The following is a 19,032-nucleotide window of genomic DNA, read 5'->3' on the forward strand; positions in this document are numbered from 1 at the left end:
TTCTCAGTTTATGGTTAAGCAAGAAAGATGTTAGGGTTAATAAAGAGATTTAAGAAGTTGCTGGTTGGTGAATTTGTTTGTAATTGTGAAAACTCAAGATTTTACTTAATATTTCAAAATGATTTATTTGATATTACTGAACATTTGCTTTAAGATCACCTTACAGAGATTTCATTGAAAACTGCTTGTGAGTCCTTTTTTTAGCCCCTCTCCTCTAAAAAAAGTTATTTTCATTTAATAATTCTAGGAAAAAAGGGAAAAAAAAGTTTAGGACATTTGAGACTAGTTAGTAGTATTCTACTATTAGTATTCTAAAAGTTTCAACTTGAAATAAATATGTTAATAATCTGCAATTCTGTGCTGCTTTTAAAAAATATAAACTTTGGAAATTAATTTATATTGTATCTCAAAAAACTTCCCTATGCATTAATCCCATCGTTAGTTGAATTAATCTCTAAACTTGTATTTGGCTGCCTAGGACAGCCTGAGTTTAACTCTAAATGTAGGATTTACCATTTACTAGGGGGTAGAATGTGTTTATATAAAATGCAACTTTCTTAATGGCACATACATATGAATCCTTTTGAGTGCTTTCATCTTAATTTGATTTGCAAAGTCCCCAAATTGACCCAATTACCCATTTTATGAGTAACATAACTATTGAGTAAATTTTGTTCATCTCCATATTTACATACTTTAAATAGACTAGTGTAAACAATCTCTTATCTGCCATATGCTAAATTGCTTTGGTAAAATAAGGATATAACTGTCTAATCAACAAAGATGGCATTGAATTACACTGTTTTGAGGAGAAAAAAAAAACGGCCCTAAGTGAGCTAAATGCCTGTTAATCTGGTTCTTTAAATATCATAAACAAAAGTATCAGAATGTGTTTCCAAGGACAAAGGAGGCGTTTTCAAGAATATGATTGGTTGCTGCCTTGTTCTGTCCCATAGTCATCCTTAACTGGCTTTGGGTAGAGTTAGATTCACATAAACAGGACGACATTTATTACTTTTTTAGTTGTTTCTTCAAACTGAGAACAGAAACTCCCTGGAGTAACTGCCGATTTCATTTCACATATGGTCTACAAGAGAGGATAGTTCTATGAAGAAGAGACATGAGCTTATATGCGAGAAGGGTCACCCTGCCTGCAATAACTCCAATAGTTCTGCAGAAAAGGGTAGGGTACAAATTCTCTCCTTTCTCTCCCCCCAATCTCTTTCTGTAAATGTCTGGGAAGCTTTCATTATATATCCTGGGAGAATATTTGCTGAGTTTACTTAAAGTGTTACTTGACTTGAACTGAAAAAAATGATTTATGTCAGAATGAAGGTATTATAGAAGTTGGCCACCAAGTGGGAACAGCAGTTTCCATTTTAGATAATGTTTTAGGCAATGTGTAGAAGCCTTTTTTCTTGTACTATACATATTTGCCCTTAGTTTTTTTTCCCTTCATTTTAATCAACAAGCCACACTTGCTGTACTGTTTTAGATTGGTTTATAAGGAACAGTTTATTTTCCTGTACTTTATGACATTTCTGTCTCTATTGCTGAAAGGACATATGTAATTGCTTTCCTGTTCAATATATATTTTCCAGTTTATAATCCTAATTTTACCTATTTATATTGATTTTTATTTTAAATTTGTGTCAATGTTGTGATAATTCCAGTTATTAAAAAAAATATATTTTGTCAAATAGTTTGCCATAAAGACTTAGCTTTCTGTGTCATTTACGTTGCATTTGATATTTTAATGTAAACACTATATTTTGACATGTAAGTTAGAATGATCTGAATATACTCCTCTTATGTTTAAGTGTGGTGACAATGCATAACTGAGTTCCTTGTTGATCAATTAAAAATTGTACTCATTATGGCCACTTAAACACTGTAATCACTATTGTAGCGCATATATTTCATTTAAACTTGCATATTCTAGCTACCTTTTAAATTTGATTGTTATCCTGGTGCCTCTCCTCCCATTAAGGTATATAATTTTTATAGTTTTCATTCTAAACTGCTTATTCCTAACGCCATTTCCTTGTTTTGGAAGTTATTAATTAAATTGCATATTAAAAATTATTGTGCAGGTTTTCTTTCCCATTCAGAAAGCTATAGCTCTGGATCTCCACTCTGCTTAACCTTTCTGTGTCTGTTTTCTTATGTGCAAAATGAGGGAGTTGGTTTAGTCCCTTCCACTTAGAAAATTATATAAATTTGAATGTATTTTCTTTTAGAATGATGCAAATTTAAAATAATATCTGTTTTGTTCATTCCTTGTTTTAAAGTATGATTGGAAAACATGAATAAAAGGTGCTATCATTTTCAAGGACTTTTTTTTTAAAGTATGGGGGAACAGTGGCAGCAAAACTTGAATAGAAAATCAATTTAAGAGTTGAAAGATAATCAGAAGATCAAGATTACTTTGGAAATAATGTTTGTATTTACTGAGTAAGATCTGAGGTTTTAGTTGACAACTTTTTGAATTTTTCTCAGCTTTTGTAATAAGTTTCCTTAAGGTTTTCCACAATAGGTATTAACTATGTAAGGCCCAACCCTATGACTTTCTTTTTCAATAAACAAAACATATAAAATTATGTATAAACATTGGCATGTTACAGATGAAAGTACTCCTGGCCAACTTCCATGATATTATAACCCTCACAAGGCTCATATGTCTCTTCAGCTATTCTGCCAAGGCTGATGCCATTTACTTTAGGGGCTGGAGTTTTTTTTTTTCCTTACTGTTTCTTTTACACATTGGATTAGACCTTACTAGGTGAGGAGATGATTCTGTGGATATGTCAGGAACTAACATAACTTTATTGAAATGAGCCTTGCACACGAATACCCCAAATTACTACACACTATATATTTTTTTGTGCACAAAGTTGCCTTTCCATCAAGAAGGCACAGACTAATCTCACAGCTCAGTGTATGGCATCTTTATTTACCTTAAACAGATCAGTGCTGGTTTTAAGGGAGATTTAGTAGTAGGCATCCAGTTTCTTGACAAAGTGAGTACAGTACATGTCTAAAAGTATCTGGCGTCAGTAGAAAGTCACTTCCATGGCTTTTAGTGTCTGATCTATCAGGATTTAAGGCTTTTGTTTCACATTTGTCATTGTATCTCTCTAGTGCTTTGCCCAGTGCCTGGCAGTAAATAGTCAATGATTACTAAGTGCTGGTTGATCAATTGGTTCATTAAGGCTGTTTCATAATTTACTCCTTTGTTTCTCTTTCAGTAATGAGTTTTGCTATTTGATAACCATCAAGATAATTAGGTATAAGTCTTAGAGGTACCAGGGGAAGGGGGAAAAGGGAGGAAACTCTTTACTAACTTAATCAATCATATGTAGTTTTCTTGATTTTGGAAACCTGAGTTCTAAAATTTTCTTTCTTTTAAAGATTAAATTTTATTTTTTTTTCAATTAACTAACCTTTATTTTCTCTTCCTTCTACTTCTCCTCATTTCCATTTTTTTTGGGGGGGAGAAGAAAACTTTGTAAGAAAGATGTAAGCAAAACAAATCGCCACATTATATGTGTCCAAAAAATGTATGTGTCATCCTGTATATTGAATCAATCTAAGACCTTTCGGGCAATGGGTGATGTTCTTCATAATCTCATCATTGGACCTTCTTAAGTTTATTAGAATTGTTCATTTTATAGTATTATTATTGTGTGAATTGTTCTCTGGTTTTGTTCTCTTCACAATCAGTTAATTTAAGGCTCAAGTTTCTAAGAAACCATTTCTTTCTTTCTTTCTACTTTTTTTTTTTAAGGCAGTTAGGGTTAAGTGACTTGCCCAGGGTCATACAGTTAGTAAGTGCTGAGTGTTTGGTCTGAGGCCGTATTTGAACTCAGGTCCTCCTGACTTCAGGGCTGGTGCTCTGTTCCACTGTGCCCCCTAGCTGCCCTCCGAAACCATTTCTTTCATCATGGTACAATGCATCTGTATACTAAAATTTGTTTAGCCATTCCCCAATTGATATGCACCCTCTTAGTTTCCAGCTTTTTACAACCTCAAAAAGTTGCTAAACTATTTCTGCATATATAGGACCTTTTCAAAGCTCTTTGATTTCTTTGGGTTATAGACCTAATTCTGCATTGCTTTTCAGAATGGTTGGACCATTCACAGCTCTACCAACAATGCATTAATATTTCTGTCCTCACAGTTCCTCCAATATTTGTAATTTTCTTTTTCTTTTTTTTTTGTCAACTTTCTCAATCTGAAAAGTGTGAGGTGGAACCTCGGAGTTGTTTTAATTTAGATTTACCTACCTATTGGTGATTTTGAGCATTGGTGATTTTTCCCCATGGTCCCTGCTGTCAAAGAGCTCAAATTCTTTTTTTCCCCTCACTTAATAGTATTTCATTTTTTACATTACATGTAAAGATAGTTTTAACATTCATTTTTATAATATTTTGAGTTCCAATTTTTTTTTCTCCCTTCCTCTTCTCCAAGTGATTTATCTGGACATTCAGGACCTCTTTAACTTGAATCCAAACTACATTTCCAACTCCAGTTGGAAGAACTTTTTCTCTTAATCTAAACCTTATGATTGGTTGATTGAGATGTGTTCTTATGTGGCTAGGGTGTCATAGCTAAAATGTGATAGGGTGGTTTCAATCTTATCCTTATATCTCTAGCAACTTATCTGTCACTCCTTTTTAGTTCCCTTCACATGCGTACACTCATATCCACATATGTGTGTGGATATTTTCCAGTGTGTTTGCTTTTTATTCTTCTTTGGCTTACTATTGTTTTACATTAATTTTTTTACTCAAGTTTGCAGCCTTGGTATTACCCCACATATTCAGTCAGTTCTCAAATCTTGTAAGTCTTCTAAACATCTTTTACATACATTTCCTTCTAATAACTATTGACCCCGTTCAGGGCTTCATCATCTCTTCCATGGACTGTTGCAGTAGACTTCTAATTGGACTGCCTGACTCAAGTCTGCACTCCATCCAGGCTTCACACAGTAGCCAAAGCAATTTTCCTCAAATGTAGATCTGACAGTTTCCCTCCTGCCACTCCCCTTACTAAACTCCCATTGTTCTTTATTACCTCTAGCATCAAATATGCATTCTTCTGTTTGGCATTTAAAATTCTTAAGAACCTGACTATTGCATCTTTTGTCGTTTTTTTTAAACATGTATTCCTTTTCTCAACATTTTATAGTTTAGATATCTTATTGTTCTTTACACGTGACACTTCCCACATCTCCATGCACTTACACGAGCTATCCCTTGGACCCAGAATGTTCTTCTTCCGAATCTTGTTCTTAAAATCTCTGGCTTTTCTCCCCAGCCGCTGGTACCTTCCCCTCTAAGGCAACTTCCATCTACTATGTATTCATCTTTTATGTATACTTTGTGTTCCCTATTGTAATGTAAACTCCTTGAGGGCAGGTCCTAATGCTTTTTTTTATCCTCATTACTCATGCTGGCACATAGTAAGCATAGTAATCATGATTGTTGTTAATGCCTATTGATTGATTCTCATATTTTATTTTTATGCCTCATATTTTTTTTAATTGTATTTTATTGTTACACTGAAGTGATATGCCATATTTTATTTAGTTACTTGAGTTTTGGACATTTAAAGACAGTATAGAAAAATGCCAGATTTGGATTAAAAGGATTGGATTTAATTACTCACTTTGCTATTTACTATCTACATATGACTTGGGTAAAGTAACTTAACCTTTATGAGTATCAGGGTTAGAGTAGAGTAGAGTAGAGTAGCTGCATCTTTTCCAGCTTTAGATCACTAGTGGGGTGTATGGTGTGTTGAGGGAGAACTAGCCCCTCTGGTGTGAGAGCTTGCCAAGCCCTTTTCAGGGCTGCTCATTCACCTTGAATATCCAGCTGGTCACCCCACTTTCACCTGTGGCTCCAAGAAGCTGTAGCATGCACAGCAGTCACACTTTGGTAAACCATTTCAGCAGAGGGTCTAAACCAGGTTGAGGGTATCTGACAGGTCTCAAACCCATCGGTGAGTTAGGGGGCTCTCTTCCCCAAGCATGTGAAGACTTCCCCCAGTAGAATGGGTAGATGAGAACAATTTGTTCCAATTCTCTTTTTGATATCTTTTGGGGGGGATAATATTTCTGGTACACTCCAGTATATGGGAGATTTCATTAATATGTGTATTGCCTTTGAAGATGCAGCCTATAGCCTGTTCATATGACTACAACCGGCATTATGTGACTCTTGTTTGTGTCCCTCTCATAAATTTTTTCTTAGTATATACTAATGCTTCATTGTGTGTGGGGTACAGAGACCCTTACCAATAAATTCTGGAGACTCCAATGTAGCAAAGAGAAAGTTTTCTTTATTAGCTTTCTTGAGAAAGGACACCCTCCATCTGTGTAAGACTGCTCTGCTGAAAGAGTGCAAGGGTGTGCTCAGCAAAGAAGGATTATATAGTCCCTAACCGCAACTCCTCCTCCCTCACCCCCTTCTTCTCAGCTCATTGGTGTAAGCCTTGAGGGCACAATCTATTCTCGGAAATTCTACCCCAGCAACAGAGAACAAAGACAATTGCCTAGAGACAAGAAAAAGGAGGGAAGTTTTTGCAAGAGTGAGTAAGCAGTTTTAGAAGGGGGGGTGGTATTATTCCTCCCTGCTACCTGCTGAAAAACAAGTTTGGGAAGGGGGGGGATGGTCTGGTAAAGTACAGGATGTGTTGAAAAGCATGTTTCTTTACCAGGTCAAATGATTAACTCTTTGAGGTGGCTTTACTCGTGAAAAGATCCTCAGAGATCATTTCTCACAATTGGATCTATGATCAATATGGGTATGCTTTTCAGTGACACAGACTGCAAACCAGCTATGCCTAACAATCTGTCTTGTCCTATAAGTTTGCCAGAAGGGGTCTGATCTTTACACCGGAGGCCTTCCTCCAATTTTCTTTACAATGCATGGAAACTGCTTGCTATGTGATTGATCTTTATGTTTTTCTGACAACATCTGCAAAATTTCTTGTTTGCCTGCTTAAGCCCATCATCTCTTAGTTGTGTGTGTAGTTTTGTTTTTTTTCATGATCTCCAGTTATAGTTCTTTGGAGACTGTAGTGTTCCATGACTTGGAGCCTACATCTTCCCTGGAAGAATATTGGTGTTAAAATAAAAGATTATATTCCCAATTATGAGTATAATTATATCATAGGATCTGATTATTTTATTAACTTTTACTGTACACTGACAGATTCTTCTTCAAAAATATCCTAGTAATTTGCATTTATATTAGGAGTGTAAGAGTATACTTATTTCCACATAATCCTGCCAGTAATGAAATTGTGTGATCTCTCTTTGAATTGTTGGGTTGTCTTATTATTAGGTTCTTGTGTGATAATTAGGCTTTTTATGTATGTTGCCTAGTTAGAATGTAAGCTTATTCAGGAAATGAGACTGTGCTTTATACTTTTTTTTTTGTTGTTGTTCAGTTGTTTCAGTCATGTCTAACTCGCCACAACCCCATTTGGTGTTTTCATGGCAAAGATACTGGAGTGGCTTATTATATCCTTCTCCAGTTCATTTTACAGATAAAGAAACTGAGGCAAATAGAGTCACACCTGCCAGATTTGAGCTCAGGAAGATTGATCTTCTTAGCTAGAGGCCCATCATTCTATCCTCTGCACCATCTAGCCGCCACTTATAGTTTTATTCCAGTATTTTTTAATACAATATAGTATTCAGAGCAGCTGGCATCGTAGGAAGTGTGTCAGACCATTCTTCATCACAATGGTCCACTCTTCCTAGAAAATACTTTCTGGTTTTGTCTGCCAAAGGCATATGGACAGTGTGTTCCAACAAATGCTCGTTGAGAGCTTAGTACTTATGTGCATTAGACACTTAGTATTTTTTGTTGTTTGATTTTAACATTGTAATACTCTAAAGAGTTGGACATTCACAGGCTGAACCTGCCTTTTCAAATATCTTTCTTGCTGCTGTGAGCTTGCTTGTGAACCTTTTGTACTAATCAGAGTTTTATTTACTACTTCTCCAACATAGCATCCACGTTGCCTCTCCTGTGCTAGTGATGTCAGTCCATCTTCCTGGGATACTTTCTCCATTCCTTTCTGCCTATCCTAATTCCACCAGTCCTTTAAAGCCCAGATTGAGTTCAGATTCTTTTATATGAAACCTCTTATGGCCACTCCAGCCACAATGGTCTTGGAAATTCCTTGAGTAGGGACCATGTCTTACCGTGTCATCCCTATAATATCCAACGCAGTGGTTTCTGTGTAGATTGTAAAAAAAATTGCCTACTGATAACTTTGGTTTTAATGAATTATCCAGAACGAAAATTGTTGGGCTGATTGGCAGATTCATATATGTATGGTAGCAACATATAGTGATACTTTAGTACCTCAAGCAGATTCTAGAGCAGGGATTCTTAGTTTGTGGTGTATAAACTTTAAAAAATATATTTTGATAACTATATTCCAATGTATTTGGTTTCTTTGTAATTCCTGGTTAAGTATCTTCAAACATTGTATTAAGGATTCCACCAGGCTGTCAAAGGGTTCCAGAGTATACACATTAAAAAAAAAATGATTAAGAACCTCTGCTCTAGAGGGAAGGAACATGTTTTTGATAGAGAAGGTAAACAAAGCTTTATAAATCTTTGATAAGTTTCTTCTAGGGGCAGCTAGGTAGTATAGTAGATAAAGAGCTACTGTGAGAATCAGAAAGTCCCGAGTTCCAATCCAGCCTCAGGCACTTACTGGCTGTGTGACCCTGGTCAAGTCATTTAACTCTGCCTCAGTTTCCTCAACTGAAAAATGAGGATATAATAGCACCTGCCTCCCAGGGTTATTGTGAGGATCAAATAAGACAATATTTGTAAAGAGCTTAGCACAATGCCTAGAACATAGTAGGTGCTGAATAAATTCCTGTTCTTTTCCCTCTTCCTTTTTGTCTCTTGTAGGATAGATGACAGTTTGAGGTCACCTTGATTTCTGGTTTTCAGTAAACTCAGGCTGGTTTTGGAATGGGGTATATTATATTGGGTTAGTTTGGATCTGGTCATTTGACACACAGGTACTCTGTTATCTGTTACCTGTCTTTCTGGTGTGATCCTTGATAACCCTAACCTTGTTTTAGTTCTGAAGATGTGATTTAGGGATGCAGTAATTGGGTGGTATCTTAAAAGGGGCATGAAATGCATTCAGTAGTGGCTAAAATATAAAACATCTATGAGGGAGATGGATATAGAGATTCTTAAGGGATAAGTGAAGGCTGCTGGGGCCCATGGTGGAAGGGAGGAATCAGGAACAGTTGGGATACAGAGGAGAAATCCTTATAGAAGATTTCTTTTCCCTCCCTTCATTACACAGCATAGTGGAAAGAACATTGGACTAGGAGTCACAAGTACTTGGGCTCTGGTCCTGCTTTGCCAATAACTAGCTTTATAATTAGGGACTGGTCATTTAATCTCCGAAGCCTTCTGTTTGTTCATCTGTAAAATGAAGGTGTTGACTTAGATGATCTCTAATGATATACCTTCTTGCTCAATGACCTTTGTAGCCCAGATAAACCATATCCTTGGGTACTGAAAGAACTGGCAGATGTTACAAAGCTACCTGTTGATGTTTGCAAGATTATGGGGACTAGCAAATGTACCATAGAATTGGAGAAGGACAAATCTTCTGCCTAAAAAATAAATAAATAAATAAATAATAAAGATGAGACCTGCAAACTAAAGGTGCTGAGCTCATTTTCAATTCCTGGAAAGATTCTAGAACACATTATTAAAGGAATACTGAGCATTTGAAAAAAAAAGTGGTAATCACTGAGAACCAGCATGGTTTCCTCAAAAAGAGGTTATGGGGTATTAATCATATTTCCTTTTTTTGACAGTGTTATTGGATGACTTTGTCAGTATCAGAGGAATGCTGTAGATGTAGTTTACCTAGGTTTCTGAAAGGCATCTCACATTTATCATTCTTTTATTGTAGAAAAAATGAATATAAGTGGGACAGATAATAGTACAGTCATATGTGTGGGAATTTGGTTCCTTGAACTCAAGGAGTAATCAGTAATACTTCAATGTCTCCTCAGAAAGAGAGGACACTAGTGAAATGTTCAAGGGATCTATGTTTGACCCTGTGCGATTCTAATTTTTTTTTTTAAATCAGTAATTTTGACAAAGGTATAGGACTAGGTAGTATGTGTATCACAATTACAGATGATGCTAAACTAGGAAGGTAAGCTTGGATGTCAGAGTAAGGATCCAAAAGTTCTGGACAGGGTAGAACATTAGATAGTGTCTAATATGAAAATAATAGGGATAAATATCAAGTTGTGTCCTTGGATTAAAAAGTAAAAATCTCTGGTTACCACATGGGGAAGCCATGCCTATCATAATAATAGCTCATAATAGCTAGCATTAATTGTACTTTAAGGTTTGCAAAATGCTGCTATACATATGTTATCTCGTTTGATACAACCACCCAGGGAAACATCCCATTTTGCAGATGAGGAAGCTGAGGCTTAGAGCACTTAAGGTGCTTGATCATCTCGTAATGTCTGATTTGAATTCAGGTTCTCCTGACTCCAGGCCTAGTGCTCTATCTACGGTAGCACCTACCTTAAGTTTGTTTGAAAAGATATGGGAATTTTAGTGAACTGTATACTAAATATGGCTGGGTGATCACGGTATAGCAGCCAAGAAAGCTAATGTGGTCTTAATCTGAATTTGGAGAGTCATAATGTCCAGGACTCAGGAAATGATATACCTGGAGAATTTTGTTTAATTCTGGGTGCCACATTTTAGGAATTTTGTTGATAAGCTAGAGAGCTTCAAGAACAGGACAACCAGGATAGTGAAGGGCCTAGAATTCATGCCACTGGAGAACTGAAGTACTGGGATGCTTCACCTGGAGAAGACTTGGGGTCCTTTGATAATTGTCTTTAAGTACTTGAAGGACTGGCCTTTGGAAACAGAATCAGACTTGCTCTGCTGGTCCCAGGGGCAGAACTAGGAGCAAGGCACTGAAGTTGCAAAGAAGCAGATTTAGGAGGAAGGGAAGAAGAGGAAAGGGAATATTATATTTATATAGTACCTACTATGTGCCAGGTCTTGTGCTAAGCACTTTTTACAAATATCTCATTTGATCTCAACAACCCTGGGAGGTAGGTGCTATCATTATCCTTGTTTTACAGGTGAGGAAACTGAGGCAGGCAGCATTTAATTAACTTACCTAGGGTTACAGAGCTAGTGTTTGAGGTCGGATTTGAACTCAGGTCTTCCTGATTCCAGGTTCAGTGTTCTTATCTACTTCACCATCGGCTTCACTCTTGGATGTAAGGAGAGCTTAACATAAAGAAAAACTTCCTAATAATTAACGCTATCCACAAGTGGCTCCATAGAGAAGTAATAGGTTTCCTCCTCACTGGAGGGCCTTAAACAAAGGCTGGTTGACTAGTTGGGGTTGTAATAGAGGGAATATGATGGATTAGATTTAGGCCAATTCGTCAGTCAATTAACAAGCATTTATTCAGGAAAGAAATGAAAAACTTACCTTAAGAAGCTATCATTACTTTAGGGGAGAAGTATATATGACATATACAATAAATATAGGGTGATTTGTTTTTGTGGGGAGGTGGTACTAGCATATTTGGAGCCCAGGAGAGGTTTCATGTAGGAGCTGAGCACTGAGCTGAGTGCTGAGGGAAGCTAAGAGTTCTAAGGGGAAGTAAGGAGTGTGCATTCCAGAAGTGGGGGATGGTTTGTGCAAAGGCATGGAGGTGGGAGAGAGTTTGTTGTGTGAAGAGCAGCATGAAGCCTAGTTGATGCTCCAGTATTGCTACTCCTGAAGACACTGAAAAAACTGTGCCATACACTTGAGAGGGGTGGTTGTCAAAGAGAAATGTTTCAAATGTTTTGATCAGTGGAAGAATTGTTGGAAAAAATGTCCATTCTCCCCAAACTGATTTAAGGACATCACTTGTTTTGGTGCCTAAGGTCATAGAATCACAGATGGTTAGTTAGAAATGACCTTGGAAACCATCTGGTCCATATTTTATCTGAAAAGGAGTCCTTTAGAAGTGATTATGCAATTTTGGCTTAAAGAACTCCAGTGATGGGGAACCCACTAATTTCCATGGTAGCCCATTGCATTTAAAAATTGTTTAAACATTTTAATTTAGTTTTGAGTTCCAGATTCTATCCATCCCACCCTCTTCCTCTCTGAGACAGCAAGCGATCAGATATAGGTTACACATGTGCAATTATGTAAAACATTTCCATGTTAGTCATTTTGTACAAGACTTGATTAAAAGAAAAAAAATGAAAAAGTGAAAAATAGCATGCTTTAGTCTCTTCAAGCAATATCAATTCTTTCTCTGGAAGCAGATAGTATGCCTCATCATTAGTCCTTTGGGAGTATCTTGAATCATTTGAACTCTAGTGTTTTTAATAGGAATGGGTGCTGTATTTTGTCAAAAGCTTTTTCAGCACCTCGTGAGATAATCATATGATTTTTCTTGGTTTTGTTTATGGTCAATTATGTTGGTAGTTTTCCTAATATTGAACCAACTCTGCATTCTGGTATAAATCCCACCAGGAGATAGAGTATAATTCTTGTGATATATTGCTGTAATTTCTTTGCTAGTATTTTATTTAAAATTTTTGCATCAATATTCATTAGGTAAATTGGTCTATAATTTTTTTCTCTGTTTTGGCTCTTCCCAGTTTAGGTATTAACACCATATTTGTATCATAAAAAGGAATTCGGCAGGACTCCTTCTTTGCCTATTTTCCCAAATAATTTATATAGTATTGGTATTAATTGTTCTTTAAATGTTTGATAGAATTCACTTGTGAATCCACCTGGTCCTGGGGATTTTGTCTTAGGAAGTTCATTGATGAATTGTTCACTTTCTTTTTCTGAGATGGGATTATTTAAGTATTTTATTTTTCTTCTGTTAATCTAGGTAATTTATATTTTTGTAGATATTCATCCATTTCATTCATATTGTCAAATTCATTGGCACATAAATGGGCAAAATAGCTCCTAACAATTGTCTTAATTCCTTCTTCATTGATGGTGAATTCACCTCTTTCATTTTTGATACTAGTAATTTGGTTTCCTTTTTTCCTTTTTTAAATCAAATTAATCAAAGGCTTATCTGTTTTGTTCATTTTTTTTCATAAAACCAGCTTCTAGATTTATTTATTAGTTCAATGATTTTCTTTAAATTGTATTAATCTCTCCTTTGATTTTGTTTAATTGGGGATTTTTAATTTGTTCTTTTTCTAGTTTTTTTTTTTAGTTGCATGCCCAATTCATTGATCTGTTTTTTCTCTATTAGAGATATAAATTAAAGATATAAATTTTCCCCCAACTATTGCTTTGGCTACATCCTGTAAATTTTGATATGACGTCCCACTGTTGTAATTTTCTTTAATGAAATTATTGTTTCTATGATTTGTTCTTTGACCCATTTATTTTTTTCACATTAGATTATTTAATTTCCAATTAAATTCTAATCTCTCTTTCCATTGTTCATTATTGGGAATGTAATTTTTATTGTATTATGAGCTGAAAAGGATGCATTTACTATTTCTGTTTTTCTGCATTTGGTTGTGAGATTTTTATGTCCTAATACATGGTCAGTTTTTGTGTATGTGCCATATACTGCTGAGAAAAAGGTATATTCCTTTCTATTTCCATTCAATTTTCTCCAGACATCTATCATATCTAACTTTTCCAGAATTTTATTCTCCTCCTTAACTTCTCTCTTGTTTATTTTTTGGTTAGATTTATCTAGTTCTGAGAGGGCAAAGTTGAGGTCCCCAACTAGTATAGTTTTATCATTTATTTCCTCCTGTAACTCATTCAGTTTCTCCTTCAAAAATTTAGTTGCTATACCATTTGGTGCATATATATTTCATGTTAATATGATTTTGTTTCTGTGGTACCTTTCAGTAAGATACAGTTTCCTTATCTCTTTTAATTAGGTCTATTTTTGTTTTTACTTTGTCTGAGATCATGATTGCTCCAATTTATCAGTGAGTTCATCCCATTCACATTTATAGTTGTGATAATTGTGTATTTTTCTCCATGCTATTTTCCCCTGCTCCCTATCTCTCTTACCCCCCCACCCTTTCCCTTCTCACAAGTGTTTTACTTCTGATCACCACCTTTCTCAACCTACTCTCCCTTTTATCAGTCCCCCATCCCCTTTCTATTATTCCCACCCCTTTTTACTTCCTTATAGGATAAGAGATTTCTGTATCTAACTGTGTATGTTATTCCCTCTTTTAGCTAATTTTGATGAGAATAAGGTATGAGCTTTGCCCGTCACTCCACCCTACCCCCATTTTCCCCTTCATTATAATAGCTCTTTCATGCCTCTTTTATGTGGAATAATTTACCTCTTTCAATCCCCCCCCCCACTTCTTCCAGTGAAGTTTTACTTTCTCACACTTTATTTTGTTTTTGTTTTTGTTTTTCCTTTGGTAGTGTCGTCCTATCAAAGTCATCTTATATCCATAACCTCTGTCTGTATACTCCTTCTAATTATTCTTATAGTAATAAAGTTCTTTAGAGTTACAAATATTATCTTACCATATAGAAATATAAATGGTTTAACCTCATTGAATTTCTTATATTTTCTCTTTCTTGTTTCTTTTTCACCTTTTAATGTTTTCCTTGAGTCTTATATTTGGAGGTCAAATTTTTTATTCAGCTCTGGTCTTTTAATTAGGAATGATTGAAAGTCCTCTATTTTGTTATGTCCATTTTTTCCCCTGAATGATTATATGCAATTTTTCTGGGTAGATGATTCTTGATTGTAATTCTAACTCCTTTGCCTTCTGGTATATTATATTCTAAGCTCTCCAGTTCTTTAATGTCGAAGCTGCCAAATCCCGTGTAATCCTGACTGTAGCTCCACAATATTTGAATTTATCCTTTTTAGCCGTTTGCAGTACTTTTCCTTGCTTTGTGAGCTCTGGAATTTGGCATGATGTTCCTGGGAGTTTTCATTTTGGAATCTTTCAGGCGGTGATGGATGGATTCTTTCCATTTCTATTTTGCCCTCTGGTTCTAATATATCTGAGCAATTTTCTTTGATAATTTCTTGAAAGATATTGTCCAGGCTTTTTTTTTTTTTAATCATGGCTTTCAGGTAGTTCAACAATTTTTATATTATCTCTCCTGGATCTACTTTCTAAGTCAGTTGTTTTTCCAATAAGAAATTTTCCATTTTCTTCTTTTTTTTTAACTTTGATTTATTGTATCTTGATGCTTCATAGGATCATTAACTTCCACTTGCTCAATTCTGATTTTTAAGGAGTTATTTTCTTCAGTGAACTTTTATACTTCCTTTTCCATCTGGCCAATTCTATTTTTCAGGCAGTTATTTTCCTTGGTAAATTTTTGTATATTTTTTTCCCATGCTATTGATGCTTTTTCATGATTCTCTTGCATTACTCTCATTTCTTTTCCCAATTTTTCTTCTGCTTTTCTAATTTGCTTTTAAAAATATTTTTAAAGTTTTTCCAGGAATTCTTTTTGAGCCTAAAACCAAATTACATTTTTCTTTGAGGCTTCACATGTAGCCATTTCGACCCTATTGGCCTCTTCCAAGTTTATGCTTTGATCCTCCCTATCATTGTAGTAACGTTTTATAGTCAATCTCTTTTTTTGGGGGAGGGGTTTGTTTTGTCTTTTTGCTAATTTTTTTCTGCCTTTTTTGTGACTTGGTGTTATGTGAGAACTGGGCTTTGGTCCTTCACTGTCCCTAGCTTTTTTGTGCTGGGGTTCAGGGTTTTAATGCTGGCTTTCACTGGACTTCAGGGCTTAGGTTCTTGCTTTCACTGGAGGGTATGTTACCCTTCTAACTTGTACTGAGAGTGGAACTTCCCTGTTGGCCTCCCCTGGGTGTGGGGTCTAGCTGCTGGCCTGCCCTAGGGGTGGGGTCTTTCTGCTGGATTGCCATTGTAACAGAATCTTTTTGGTAACTGGTCCCATTGCTGGTCAGCCCCTGGGGTAGGGCCCTGTTGCTGGGTTGCTATGGAAACAGAATCTCTCAGCTGGCAGTCCCCAGGGGCAAGGTCTCGCTGTTGGCCAAACCTGGGGGGGGGACCCTCACCATTGGTCAGCAGTGGGGTCAACACCTAGCTGGTGGCTTGTGCTGGGAGTAGGGTCACTGGGGTGGTGCCTTGCTGCTCTGCTCAGACTGCTCAGCTTAGGGGGCTGCTGGTTTGCAGTGGGGCAGGGCTTCACTCGGGGACTGCCTCAGGCTTGGAGCCTTACTGCAGACCCCCTACCCTGAAGCTGATTGCTGCTCTTGGACCTTGCTCCCCTCCCACCCCAGTGAGAAAGACCTTTCCTGCTGTGCTGGTTAACTTCTTCCCTGCTCCCAGATCAGTTCTGAGGTAGTTTTCTAGTTGTTTGGAGGGAAATTTGGGAGGGCTTCAGAAGATTCCTTTGTAACTCCACCATCTTGGCTTCCTGTTGCGTTTTTACGTAGCTCTTATTTTTTTTTTCTTTCTCTCAGTAAAGAACCTGCTTCATAGAATGATTAAACTTTACAGTTGGAAGAGACTTTAGTGACCAGCTCATATCAGAAAAAGGACCCTTTCTGCAATCTACCCAACTGCTTAAACTCCCAGCAGTGAAAGAGAACCCACTGCCTCCTGAGGCAGCTCATTTCACTTTTGGATAGCTCTAATTCTTTTAAGATCCAATTTTATTTTCAGTTAACAAGCATTTAGTGTCCCTCCTACCCTTCCACCCCTAAAAAAAGAAAAAAAAACTCTTTTAACAAATACACATCATTAAACAAAACAAATCTCCACATTGCCCAAAAGTGTGTGTCTAATTCTGTATATTAATCCATTAAACCATCATTGGTCCTCTGGCATTGTCATTGGCCATTGTGTTGATCAGAGTTCTTAAGTCTTTCAGAGTTTCCGTATTTATAGTTTTGTTTTTAGTGTATAAATTGTTTTAATTTACATCTGTTCATATAATTTCCCCCAGTTTTCTCTGAAATCATTCCTTTTGTCATTTCTTAAGGCACAGCAATATTCCCTTATGTTGATATAATATAATTTATTCAGCCATTCCTCAGTTAATGGTTATCACCTTAATTTCTAGTTCTTTGCCACTGCAAAAGAGCTTCTATAATTTTTTTGTACATAGGCCTGTTCTTCTTTATTTGATGTCTTTGGGCCGTGTAGACCTAGTAGTACTATTGCTGGGTCAAAAATCACGCATAAATTAGTAATATTTTAGACATAGCTCCAGGTTGCTTTCCAGAATGGCTGGACCAATGTACAGGTCCACCAACAGTGAATTAATGTTCTTGTTTTTCCCTGACTTCCTCAACAATTGTCATTTTCTCTTTTTGTCAGATTTGTCAATCTGATGAGTGTGGTAGAACCTCAGTCTTGCTTTAATTTGTGTTTCTTTAATTATTAGTGATTTGGAGCATTTCAAAAATATGACTGTAAGTAGTTTGGATTTCTTCCCTTAAGAACTGCCTATTCATCAGGTAGATCTCATTGTTAGGAAATTTTCCCTTGACCCTTAAATCTGTTTCTGCTATTCAGGCTAGTTTAATACCTCCTCTACATGACAGATGGCCCATCAAATATTTGAATAATACTTTTCCCACTCAGTCTTTTCTTCCAGAGACTAAATAGTCCCCTTCCTTTAACCAATTTACATATCCGGATAGGTTTTTCTAAATATCAGTCATCCTATTTTAAGTCATCCCACTTTATTTTAAAAAGAGAAGCCTTCTAATTTTCTCAATAATTTGCCTAGTGTTTTCTCACCTACTCTTGTGAAGAACTACCAGTGATATTATTTGAAGAACGTTCAGAATGTTTATAGAGGCAATTTCTTGTTGCAGAATTCCACCTGAATGGAATCCTCAACATTTATCTCATCAAATTGGAAAAAGAGTGTTCAGCTTGAATCCAAATGATTTTCAAAGTGTGTAGATTATATGGAATAACCAGTAAAAAAGGGAGAAGAAAAAAAAGCTTCATTATGATGGAAGATGTATTCTTAAATAATTTTAATCCATAAGCCCTATGAATTTTTGGCTTGATTTAGACTTTGATCCTGTGTGTCTACTTAGTTTGAACTCTGCAACTTTTGCCCAATTCAAATTTAAGTTATTAGGAGCAAAAAAGGGTTTATTGATATGTTGGGATATGACGGCTCCCTCTGGTGGCCATTTAGTATGTGAGTCTTGTCTGTCAAATTAAGGTAGAAAAGCAAGACTCTTTGTTTCAATAATTTGGCATTAGGATTCTTTAGACATTAACTTTATATTTTAAATTCAGTTAATAAGATTTCTTATCAATGCAATATTGGAACATGAAAAGTTACATATGTGTGTATATATATGTATACATACATACTACTTCTTAAAGTAAGATGCAATATAAGAGCATTATAGTATGGTAGAGATTAGGCTGGTCTTGAGTTCAAGGGAAGGCCTATATTCAGGGCCTGCCACTGACACATACTAGCTGTTTGACCAAGAACAGGTCACTTAACTTTTCAATTCTGTAGGTAACACCTCAAGACTATGTCTTACTGATAATGTACTGATTAACATCAGCAGAGAGATTTCCCATCAGTTGCTCTTTTTAAAAAATTTTCCTTCCCAAACATATTAAGTCAGTATCATATCACTTCTCATTAAGGAAGGAGGAAGCATAGGGAAGTATAAGAATAGTCTGAAGGCTTTTGAGGAAAGTATGGGTAGACAATAGAATGAAGGAATCTCTTTTGGTATGACTTTTTTTCTGGGCCTCTTCCTCCCCATGCACATAGTCAAGTCACTCTTTCTTCAGCTAATTTTCTTCTTGTATTTCCAAATACTGATCAGTGAATTAGAGCTTATGAATTAAGCAACTTGATATTTATACTCTAATTCCATAGGAAATAATATATCTAATATTACTAACCTTAATCACCAAACATAAACCTTTAATTGTGTCATAGCTTAATAGCTAGAATGCTATATTTTAGTTTGTTTTT

The 19,032-nt window shown here is 36.0% G+C and overlaps 1 protein-coding gene across 2 annotated transcripts in view; it reads left to right on the forward strand.

The window, feature by feature from the left end:
* The window catches only part of GRB14 (growth factor receptor bound protein 14), a 148,662-nt gene that overhangs the window by 64,040 nt on the left and 65,590 nt on the right, over positions 1-19,032 (forward strand). The window contains exon 1 of one of the 2 annotated variants that reach the window (XM_027866105.1): positions 1,012-1,183. The exons of the other annotated variant lie outside the window; for it this stretch is intronic. Within the exon in view, the coding sequence (XP_027721906.1) occupies positions 1,121-1,183 (63 nt within the window). The 5' untranslated portion in view covers positions 1,012-1,120. Of the gene's footprint in view, positions 1-1,011; positions 1,184-19,032 lie in introns of those variants that run through there. 2 annotated transcript variants of the gene reach the window in all.

The sequence above is a fragment of the Vombatus ursinus genome, unplaced genomic scaffold, assembly GCF_900497805.2.
Source record: "Vombatus ursinus unplaced genomic scaffold, bare-nosed wombat genome assembly UNPS02014779.1, whole genome shotgun sequence".
NCBI lineage: Eukaryota > Metazoa > Chordata > Mammalia > Diprotodontia > Vombatidae > Vombatus > Vombatus ursinus.